The sequence below is a fragment of the Egretta garzetta genome, unplaced genomic scaffold (assembly GCF_000687185.1).
Source record: "Egretta garzetta isolate BGI_Z169 unplaced genomic scaffold, ASM68718v1 scaffold287, whole genome shotgun sequence".
Taxonomy (NCBI): domain Eukaryota; kingdom Metazoa; phylum Chordata; class Aves; order Pelecaniformes; family Ardeidae; genus Egretta; species Egretta garzetta.
In genome coordinates this window covers 10,739,926-10,751,915 of record NW_009260435.1, presented here as the reverse complement: position 1 = coordinate 10,751,915, position 11,990 = coordinate 10,739,926, and the positions used below count along the sequence as shown (strand labels likewise).

Sequence of the window (11,990 nt, the reverse complement as noted above, 5' to 3'; positions counted from 1 at the left end):
AATTCATCCAGATCCAGTGAGAAAGCAATAAAAAGAATATGAAAATATATGCCCTAAGTGTAATTATTTCCTTCTATAATGCTGTAAGCTCATATAGTGAAAGGGACTGAAACTAATAGAATGGGGAAAATCTTCTTAGTAGGGCCAGCTGTGACAGGACAAGGGGTAATGGTTTTAAACTAAAACAAGGTAGGTTTAGACTAGATATAAGGAAGAAATTCTTTACAATGAGGGTGGTGAAACACTGGAACAGGTTGCCCAGAGAGGTAGTGGAGGCCCCATCCCTGGAAGCATTCAAGGCCAGGTTGGACGGGGCTCTGAGCAACCTGATCTAGTTAGCGGTGTCCCTGCTCACTGCAGGGGGTTTGGACTAGATGACCTCTAGGGGTCCCTTCCAACCCAAAACATTCTATGATTCTATTTACATGTACATACAGGCATGCTTTTAGTTTGGTAACAAACAGTACTCAAGAAAATTTAAAGCTAGCATTTTTACTTGTACTGAATAAACGTCCCTAGTGTGCAACAGTACATTAGTGACACTAAGTATCATTAAGTGATAAGAAATGCTTGTGATTATAAAAACATTTTTCACAACATCCAAGGGAGTACAACAGCTGAACGTGTACAAGACATGGTATGTGCATGGGCACTCTGGTAAGAGGTGCACTGGTAGCTGCTGGAATAGCATTCATGTTTCTACAAGCTCACCTGGCATATTGAGTCATGGTCATTTTGGATCACAACAAAACCAGAAGCCTTGCATAGCAATCATTCAAAATACTGGAGCATTGCACGCACCTGGAAGGTTTAGAGCCACTGCTCACTCCCTTTCCCAGGGCTTTGCGTGTGCTCTATATGTTTTCTACTTTGACCATAAATACCAACCTTCTTACTCTCTTGAAAGCATCTATCACATTCTTGGCTTAGTTCAATGCAATTACAGCACTGGCAGTTACTACAAAGTAAGCTGTACTTTCTTCTGCAATGCAAGATCAAAGCACAAGATAAACTAGAAAGCACTTGCTGGAAGTAGACTGCAACAAAAAGCTTCCTATTAAGTAAACACATCCTTCAATTTTGAAACATTGTTGCAGGGCGGAACACAGCAAATCTATTCGCAATCACTGTCCGAGCAGGATTAAGAAGGTGTTTTGTTAATAAAATACTGTGCAGATGCAAGCAGTATCTTTCTGTGGTTATGTGAGTTCTCATTCATAGAATAACATCTTACTTCTCAGGTACAATCACCTCTCATATTTTATGACTTAAAGTCAAAAACGTGCAGAACAACTTTGAAGGAATCCTTCTACTCCCCCAATGAGTAACAGACCTGTCCATTTGCTTCATTTTTCTTTCCTGTGCCAAGTGCTGGTTACTGCCCAAGGAAAAAATATGGCACCACAATCCATGATCCTGTTTCGTATGGCATACGCTATGCTTTTCAAAGTATTTAGCAGAAGAACCATGAAGAAATGCAACGCATTATACTACACTCAAAGGTTGATAATAATAAAAAAACCCCGCAATACATTGTTTCAGACAAAAACCTGGGGTACACTCTATCTGCATCATGAAAAACTAACGTACCTATTCTGGAAATTCAAGGACTCTGGCACTACAGGCATGCAAGAAGGAAAAAGGGTAAGTAACAGAGATAAAAAGCTTGCGAGTGAACTCATTCAACACTTCCACATGTGCTGAAAGTTTAACTTCTTGTGTTTTGGTTAGCAATTTGCAAGGACTAAACCTCAGTATTGGCTGCCCAAGTTGTATCAGAGATAAGAGGTCTGTCAGCCAAAGTATCCAAAACTATGCTTCAATATCAAGGTCAGAGAAGCTTTGTTATTTCCAAGTGAGAAGAGTGCCCGCTGCACGTCTGCTTCGACGTGTGATGTAGCTTGTCCTGGCAAGCAGTCCAGACAGTCACTGGTTATAAAATAAAGCTACCTCCAGAGCTAATTTGCTCAATTAAAGACCTACAGAGGGCTTGAGAGGTAGCAGCTAAAGCCAAAGATATCTCTGAGCTTTGGAAAACTCTGCCTCTTTCCCCTTTCTCTCTCTCTAAAGCAAAGCAGAAGCTCTTGGAAAAGATGATGCTGGAAACCCTGAACCCAACGCACTACAACATCACCAGCCTAGTACCAGATACGATGCCTGTGGCCACAGTGCCCATACTCATTCTCATGTGCTTTCTGTTTCTAATATGGAATCACGAAGAAACTTCATCAATACCAGGTAAACTAACTTTAGCTATGGTATCACATAAAAGCTGTCAGAGTATTTCGTTTGTTTGTTTCTCAACTTTAAGTGAAAAAGTAATGCTAAATAATGATTATATGCCAACAAAATTTACTAAGAGCCAGTTTAAATAATACAGCTTTTTAAAATAACTGATAAAAGAAATCAGGCTCTACTTAACCTCAGAAATTCCATAATAAACCTGGCTTGGCTATATAAATATATGACATTTAGTTTTCTGCTTTATTATGCTTATGCTAGCAAGATATAATACCATTTTACAAACTCCAGATGTGCATATTTTCACATGCATTATAAGATACTTTTTACAGGTTTCAAGTTTAAAGCTTTCTAAATTGTCTATACTAGAAACAAAATATTTTCTAGGAAATTATTCAGATTTCAGTAGATTAGCAGTTTTTCTCTCCACGTTTGGCACCGAAGACCTTCCAGAACAGAACAGCATTAAATTGTTTCCCTTTCCAGAGGGCCCCTTCCATAGTGTTTGGGGGCTTATGGCAGATGTTACTGATTCAGACTATTTTTTATTAGATGCAATGCAATGACCTGTGGCGTGAATGAGAGCAGCGTACATGTCTCACAACGGTGTTTCACAGGAATGATCCTAAGCCAATACAGTGGCAGCTTAATGAAATTCTGAGAAAAGATTCTTGTCAAACATCCTTCAATATGCTAAAACATTTCCAAAGTTAGGGAACAGGGGAAAGTATTCACCAAAGGTTATGTGATCTATTTGAATGGATCAATAAGAAGACAGAGCTAAATTAATATGCTTTAAGTTCACAGGTATTTAAATAATCTGGATTCTTGTGATTCTTATTACTAAATGGTGGAGCCATAAGCAACTTTTACATTTTTAAACAGTATACAAAAGTTTTGTACAAAAGTGCTTCATTTGTTTTGGTTTATGAAGTTAGGTTTACATTTTACAGACAAAAGAGGCAAAGTAAGCTTTCCCTAAAGAAGGAAACTTCCTTTTAAAAGTAATTAAAGGCAAATTCTCTCCTGCCGTCTCCACTTTCTCCTTTTTGTTGTAAGAAGGAAATTTGGTGCTGAGTTGCAGTGGAAGGATATAGCTGAGAACTTTCTTGACTGAATGCTTATTAATGCATTCTTAGCTCCTAGTAAGTATGTGTTTGTAAGCTCACAGCAGTAAAAGTACTTTTTCCTTTAAATATCTGTTTTCCCACTCTAATATTAACAACTAAGAGAAATATAATTAATTACATTTAGTTAAGCCAAAAGGATATTGACTTTTGTAGGTGTTACTATGACACTTCAACAAAAAAATCACTTAAAGGATTTGTTAAAAATCACAAATTAAAAAAAAAGCATTTTTTCTAGATAATTTTTTCTTTCCAATCTCACCATTGTCCCTCCAAATGCAAGCAATCTCAAAGCAGCAATGTGAAATTGTACAAAGTAGTAATGAACATTATTAGTTGTACATACATTGAAAGGACTATAGGTTTCCATAGAGTGAGGCTTCAACAACATCAATGCAAGTTTCTCTACGACAGAACTTCAGAAGGGGTTTGTACATGTGAACAGCCCAATGCAGACCCTGGCTGTCATGTTAAAAAGCTCATTTCAGAAGGGTGATGCTCAGAGGTATATTCTTGTCAGTGAGCACTGCTGAGACCAAACTTTTCTTACTCTATTTCTTAGGGCCAGGATACTGTATGGGAATTGGTCCCCTCATTTCACATGGGAGATTTCTCTGGATGGGAGTAGGTAATGCCTGCAACTACTACAATAAGACATATGGAGAATTTGTGAGAGTTTGGATCAGCGGTGAAGAAACATTTATAATTAGCAAGTAAATCCTTATTTTCTATCCTTAATAATATGAAGAGCTTTTTCATATTTTTACAACCTCTTTGCTACTTTTTTCTAAAGTAGAATTGAAGTTATTATTTTCAAAAATTATCCTAGCCTAAACCTTTTACCTCCTGCTGTTCACAGTCCTTTTTCTAATCTTTTGTTTCTTTAAAGATGCTACTGTTGAAGTCTATGTGAATTCTCTCATTTTCTTTGCAGAAAGGAAGATTAAGTACTCTGGCTCCATCCTAAAAAATGTTTACAATCTCTTTTACTATTCCATTTAATATTAGGATTATGTACTATACAGGAGCCTAGACTGACTGCAGTGCAGGATTAAGCCAGATTTTAGTTCACTGTGTTCTTAAATTTCTCCTTAAAATGAGAGTAATGCTTGAAGATTATGGTTCCAATTCAGCAAGGTAATTAAGCAAATGCAGTGTTATAGGATTATGAGTAATTCCACTCCAATTAATGGGATTACTCAGACTTTGACTACACACAGCATTAAACACAATGCTAAACCACACACTATCATTTTATTAGCTCTAGTGGATGGTTGCTTTCTTCTTACATTGGATCTTCTGGATGCTTATGAGTTATGCCATTACAAAAAAGTAGCAAAATGTTTACCATGTGTAATCAATACAGAATCACAACCTTTTTATTAGCAACATCAGTCAATCCATACCCACCTTTCATTTTGTAAAAGCTTTCAAAAGACAATGTAGTATAGAGGACTATCACAGGACTTGCCGTGTGAAGCAAGTCAGCTTCACCTCTGCCTGTTTCTACCTCTGTCGAAAGAGGTAATCAGGACAGGAAAACTTTTTACTTTCCTACCCCATATAGGTGGTGCAAATATCAACTGATATACCATAATATTTTGATAATGTAAAATGCTATGAACTCTTACTGTTGTCTTCCACTCTCTCCACCACCAATTCATCAGAACCAAATCAGGAGTGCTGATAAACACTGCCACAGCTGCATCAGACTTTGTAGTCAATCCATCGCTTCTCTTCAGACTTATTTTTTGCATAAAAGCATTGACAGCATCTAGAGCACTAGTACTTAGCTTTTTTTTAAAAAAAACCCAACACAGAATAAAGTTTTCAGTGGATCATAAATTCACTGCAAAACTACACATAACCTGAATTCTGTAAAAGTCTACTATTTCCACCAATGTCATCTGCATTTTTACAATCCAATCTAATCCTGCTGAGATGCTAATGCACAGAGAGAAGGACTTGCAGTCTTTGTTACAAGAGAAGTTGTCTTTTGGAGAACTTCATTAAATAGTTTCATAAGGAAAATCTGTTTATACAAGGTCATATGTCAAAATCCTTCCTTAAAACATTATTATGTGTCTCCTGTATAGATACATGGAATGGAAGGAAGCTAAATGAGCCTCCTGCACCTTTTCTTTCCTGGGGACAGCTGTCATAATTCAACATCATCTTTTCATGTTCATGAAAATACAGATGATGCTCCCTGACATGCAAAAACCCTTTAAGAAAATTGGAAGAGAGAGCAGATGTGGGGAAGTGTAGGAAAGAGAGAGTGTACTGAGCTCCTTGGAAGGCTGGACCTGCAGGCACACTCCTCCCTGTTTTTACTCCAGTCCTTATCCATGTTTGTCTTTTTGTACCATATAGCATCTCACCGTTAACTTTACCTCTGGTCATGCAAAACTGTGCTGAAAACCCAGCACTGCTGAAGTCAATAGCAAAAGTCCCATTTACCTTTGCCTGACTGAAAAAATAAACTAACCTGTGTAAGAAGTCTGGGATTTGGTCTATGGAGTATGCTACATGGTAAAGAAAGTAGCATATTGTTTCATTTCAATCTCTGTTCTGATTTTCTTTTTGCTGGATTTCATTCGATCAGGTTTTCATTATGTCAACATTTCTAAAATGCTAGCTCCCTCTAAAGGAAATTATATCTTAAAGCAATAATGCTGGTCACAACCTGTTTGCCAGCAGGTGGAGATAGAACTTGTCAACTGTAAAAAGAATTCTACATATCACGGATTTCCCTAACTTTACTATTTAGGAGTATTTGTCCCACACAGGCATCATCATATTACGATGCTGTGTATTTAGATGAAGCATATGTATTCATGCTTTCTTTATGTGTCTGGAAATGACCAAATAGCTACAGTATAGCTGTGATTTAATGCACATCACAATGAAATTATTAACTGCCAAATATTTTACATCTCATCTTCTGAAATATCTGACATTGGCCATTGCCCGAGCGTATCTTATATACCTACATGTTTCTATGTATACACACTATTTTGGTGACCATTTGCATTTTAACTGAAGAATAATTTTAAATCTGAACAGAATACATTATTGCTCTACTATACATTCTGAAAGCATTTATCATCAAGTTTAGTTACGTAAAAGGAACAACTTTTAACATCAAGCATTGTACTTCCTGCAGAACTGAAAATGCAAGTCAGCATTTCAGAGCAACTATAAAGTGTCAGAATAAAAATTCCATGTACAATCTAGGCAACTATTTTTGTTTTGGGCTTTTTTGATCCTTGTTTCTCTCCCAGATCCTCAAGCGTGTTCCATGTAATGAAACACTGGCATTATGTTTCTCGATTTGGGAGCAAGCTTGGATTACAGCGCATTGGCATGTATGAAAATGGGATCATATTTAACAACAACCCAGCACACTGGAAAGAAATTCGACCCTTTTTCACCAAAGGTAAAGCAGTGCACATTCATACACTGCATCACAGTAGCACACAGTCTATCTTTTCTGAAATACTCTTTGTCCTTTGCATGCTTAAGTTACAGAAATGAGTTCTTCATATATCCCATAGAAATATTTTATGGCACATGTTCTTTCACACTTTTCCTGCTTGCTATGCTATTTGAAATAGTCCTGAAGTAGTTTTGCAGATTCTTAATCTCATCCAATTAAAACAAAATGAAATTATGCCCATACACCATGTTTTTACATTTCAGGTCCAGCATTTACATTAGCTCAACTGGCACTTCCATAAATGTAGTTGGATGTCCCTATCCCAGCCTCCACCAAACCCAAAATTAAAAGCTTTTTTTTTTTTTTTGCTGGGGGGGGGGGGGGAAGTGCTTTACCTTCAAAATTCATTTAATTAATTTAGATTTGCACAACAGAACTATTTATGAATCCCTTTAATATGCTAGGAATCAATGTAGTCAGACAAAAAGATTGAAGCAATTAACATCACTAGATTGAAATCAAATAGGAAACTACATAAACAAACTCCAGTGTTACTGTTTTGTGAGTCAGCAATTTTTTCCAAAAACCGAAAATTTTCAGTATTTGCCTATCGTTAGAACTTGCTACTTCCAATGATCTTACAGCCTTCCTATCAAACCTGTCACGCTTGTTCTGCAATATTCTCACCAGCTGAGACTGCAGTAGTTTATGACAGTGATTCCAGAACCTGGAAATGAACGTAAAGCAGCACCTAAAAGAAATTAATTATCTGTTGGTTTAAGTTTTCTATATTATTTTGTTGATATATCTGTGCTTCTATATGATGCTTGGGCCTTTCCTATGTGATTTTGCTATTGAAAAACATCAGCAACTCTGTACTGGTTGAAGATAGCAGGGAAAAAAAAAATTATTTTCCTCCTTATTCCTAGGATTACCAGTTCTCTCTATTTACAAAACAGACCTCCTTTCTTCTCAAGTACAAGCATACAATCCCTCTCAACATATATTTGATAAAATAACATCCTTGAGGCAATTACAACAATTCTTGTATGGAAAAGTAATGTAAATAGAGTACTTAGGGCACAATTGCCAAAGCAATTAAAAAATTATCTGAGTCCGTTCCAGCTAGAGCCTATGAAAAGCCCACTGAATTACACAGCAGCAGAACTGACCACTGCTTTTGGCTGCTTTTCAACTCTTAAAATGCAACAGAGCCATCATGACACCATCTTCACTGTTCATAGGTGGGCAGACCCAGGTGGGCTAACCCAGAGCATGTTGCCAGACTGGGCTTCGGCACATTCACAGCGACATTACAGGTCACCAGCAGCTTACTGCAAAGCTGCCGTGCTGTTTAAGGGCACCCAACAGTTTTCAGAAATTCCCGTCATCCTCCCCATGAATCCCCAAACCATCCTCCCTGCTCAGTGTCATTGCAAGCAAATGAGGCAGGACATCCACAGTGCCCGTAATGCAGACAAGGCTAGGGATACCCTCCCACGCAGAGAGCTAGCACAAATAATGCCAGATATCTTCCCTTAACACAGTATGAACCCAGCATAAAACACGTGTCTGAGATACAACATGGCTGGATGAAAGGAAAGTTTGGCTTTGAGTTCATTGCCATTTTAACTCAAAGACTTACATTTTTCTTTCAAAAGATGATAAATCAGTGGGTTTCAGAACTATTTTATACCAGTCACTCACATGATAATATTTTATATTTTATTGACACCATTATTACCAAATGATAAGATATAAGTAAGGTATGAAAGTTAACCAATCTTTTGATCATTTTGCACATATTTCAGCTCTGTCTGGTCCTGGTCTTGTGCGTATGATAGCAATTTGTGTTGAATCAACAATTTATCACCTGGACAAACTAGAGGAAGTAACCACTGAAGCAGGAAACATCAATGTGTTGAATCTTATGAGACGGATCATGCTTGACACATCTAACAAGCTTTTTCTCGGGATACCTTTGGATGGTACCAACAGCTTTATTTTTATACCTTATGATGGATCTGAAGTGCATGTCCAAGGAAAACACTGACATCACTCAGCAGTTTAATTTCAGAAAACAGAGCAAGAAGAGACTCTTATATCACCATATAATTAATTGAAATTGATTTAGGAGTGATTTTAGTTATGAAAGGGAATTTTATATGACAAAAAATATGTATTTAGCTTGTCACACCTTAATAAATAGTACCATTTAAAGAGATTTTTATGCACTGAGTTGGTACAATTCCAATATTACATGCGTGTAAGAATCTGAAATCTTTCCAAACTAAATTGTTGCCTTGAAAAGTTTGCCTGAAAATTTATGTCTTCTGTGATTTCTTCACCATCAAAACCATGACAGAAGTAACATTATAATGATGTATAAGTTATCCCATTTCAATATGGTGCTTCTGCTCTCCTCTGGGAGGCACACCACTATCTCCTTTTAGCTAGCTACCAAGAGTTTTTACAAAGACCTATAACTTTTCTACGGTGTGCTACAAATGTTTCCTAATGCTACCTACCACATATTGAACCCAATTGTTCATCAAATTCCCATCGAGTTAGTTGGAGCAGGGAACAGGGCCTTACTATTAATTTTTCTGAAGCATTTGTGTTATTGGACTGTTGAAGGTTATATATTATACTGCTTTTTGTTAATGTTTATTTTCAGAAAGTGCCATCGTACTTAAGATTCAGAACTACTTTGATGCTTGGCAAGCACTTTTATTAAAGCCTGACATCTTTTTTAAGATTTCTTGGCTGTGCAAGAAATATGAAGAGGCAGCGTAAGTATCAACAGTTTTACAAATCATTTGCATTAATATTCTTTTTTTCTAAGGAGGAGATCTTCATTTATATTTTCCTCTGCCTTTTAGAAAATAAGTTGTGAAACTTGCAAAGGTGCCTGGCTGAAGTCCCCTGTCTGCAGGTCCAAGATAGCAAGAGAACAAGATTTGCCACTGATGTTGCAAGTGGCTGATCTCCAGGGATGATTTAAAGCCCTTGTCTATTCAGTCCTAGTTTACTCACCAAAATATTAGTTAATGCCAGCTGAAACGTGAAAGTAAATTGAAGTCACTGGTTCAGTTCAAACAGACAAGGAAAAGCCATCGTATGGGGTGAAGTGGCATTTGCTATCTTGTCAAGGACAGTCAAGTAATAAACTACAGTTCATCAAAACAAGAAAACCCATCTACATTCATGGCACTGTCCCAGAAGAGTTAATCCCTGAGCATAATTCTATTTATTAGTGCCCTCAACATGCATTTTTGCATCAAAAGCTTGTTTTTGAGTTAAAACCCTGTGCTCAGCATGACAATCCATTTCAAGGGTTTTTTTCCTAAATAAGGAACAAATATGTTTTGCCATCTTCCTCTTTACAAAAATACAAAATGCCTCTTCTATTTTTATGATCTCATTTGCTGTCTTCTGCCAAAAGAGGACTGGCTATAAAAAGAACTGGCAATCGGTTTGTTCATTTTGGATTTGGATTCCATCTAGTGAGAAAAACTACTTATGAAGCATGTGTAATAAATCGCTTTGATAGTGCTGTATAACATAAAAGCTTTAAGTTGAAAGAGGAAGATTCATCTAAAGTAATTGACAACTCTCTTATGAGCTAGACACAAGATTTACCTTCTCTAACATTTGCTTCCCAGTTTTATTATGGCACTGATTAGTGCTTTATTCTGTCATTTTAATAATAGCTAACTGTGATGGCCCAGTTATTACTAGAAAGCCCCTGTGGGCAAATATTGATGTTTCAAAAGCAATGCCATTAAAATGGATGTATTCATAAATTTCTACTGGGGAAAAAAAAAAAAAAAAAAAAGATAAAGATTGCTGGACTTAAAGCAATGTGAAGAACCACCACAGGATATCATTATTTCTGATATTCTTCTGCTGAAGTTGGCAAAAAGGACCATTTGCTATTTTTCTAAGACATAAAAAAATGTTATAAATAATGAGAACTTTACCGGGTTTGAAGTTTTAAATGCATTTACCCCTGCAAACCCAGTCAGATTTTCTATCCCAATAACAAGCACAAACAGAAAGCCTGAGGTTTTCAGTCAAAAACTTTTCAAAATCCTTTAATTGAAAATCCCAAATAAAATTTTAAAACCTGTTGGGCTTTGTTCTTTTCTGGCACTGAAATAGAAACTGTTGACACAGTACTGCTGACTATTTAAATATGAAAAATTTAGATCAACTCTACCATCAAGTTAATACAATTTTTCAACATATATCTACATTTTTCTAACAATTAACCCTCATGTTCTCTAAGTTAATTTTATTTTATTATTTTATTTATCAATTTATTGGATTTTATCTGTTTTCAGCAAGGATCTGAAAGGGGCAATGGAAACATTAATAGAACAGAAACGACAAATGCTTTCCACGGTTGAAAAGCTGGATGAACACATGGATTTTGCATCCCAGCTGATTTTTGCACAGGTATTGGCAATGTACTCAAAATACAGCTAACTGATTTTTTAACACTCTCCTGTCACTAACACCACAGGCTTTGCAACTTAAACTTCATGTATCTATTTGAAAGTCATATCGTAAAGGGATACAAATTACTGTGGTCTGAGGAGTCTCTAACAGTGATTCAAACATTGAATAGTTCCATTTTTGGGGAACAGGCACTTGTCTGATTTTTTTCACAGCTTAAAGAACATCCTTACAACTCTTGCATCTATCCATGAATGTCCTCCAGTCTTCCCCTAACCCGTGTTTTATCTTGATGTATTGCCTTTTATTTGCAAAGACTTCAAATGCTATGTAAATCCTATCTTGCGTGTTCTCTGACAGCTCACAAACTGTGAGGAAAGGCAATAAATCAGTAAGAATCTGAGCTAAGAACAAACTCTTGCTTTTCTATAGGATAATACACACCCATCAAAACATGACTTTTCTGGTTTTCCTCTAGAAGACAAAAAATAAATGCTTTTACCATATGAGATAGGCAGACAGTCAAGATTTTTACTTTAGTTTAAAGCAGATATTCTAGTTCCTTCCCATTCTACTGCTAGAGGACCTTATCAGAGCTCAGCAATCAACATTGCCCCCCAAATTTCCAATTTTTTTCAGAACAGAGGGGATCTGACTGCCGACAATGTGAACCAGTGTGTGTTGGAGATGATGATTGCTGCTCCTGATACTCTGTCTGTGAC

General features: G+C 36.7%; 1 protein-coding gene across 1 annotated transcript in view; it reads left to right on the top strand.

Annotated features, from left to right (window-relative positions):
* The first annotated feature begins 1,980 nt into the window (after window positions 1–1,980).
* The window catches only part of LOC104130907 (aromatase), a 14,955-nt gene continuing 4,945 nt past the window's right edge, over window positions 1,981–11,990 (top strand). The window contains 7 exon segments of the mRNA XM_009644006.2: window positions 1,981–2,238; window positions 3,931–4,081; window positions 6,653–6,807; window positions 8,619–8,795; window positions 9,485–9,599; window positions 11,154–11,268; window positions 11,908–11,990. Of these exon segments, the coding sequence (XP_009642301.1) occupies window positions 2,094–2,238; window positions 3,931–4,081; window positions 6,653–6,807; window positions 8,619–8,795; window positions 9,485–9,599; window positions 11,154–11,268; window positions 11,908–11,990 (941 nt within the window). The 5' untranslated portion in view covers window positions 1,981–2,093.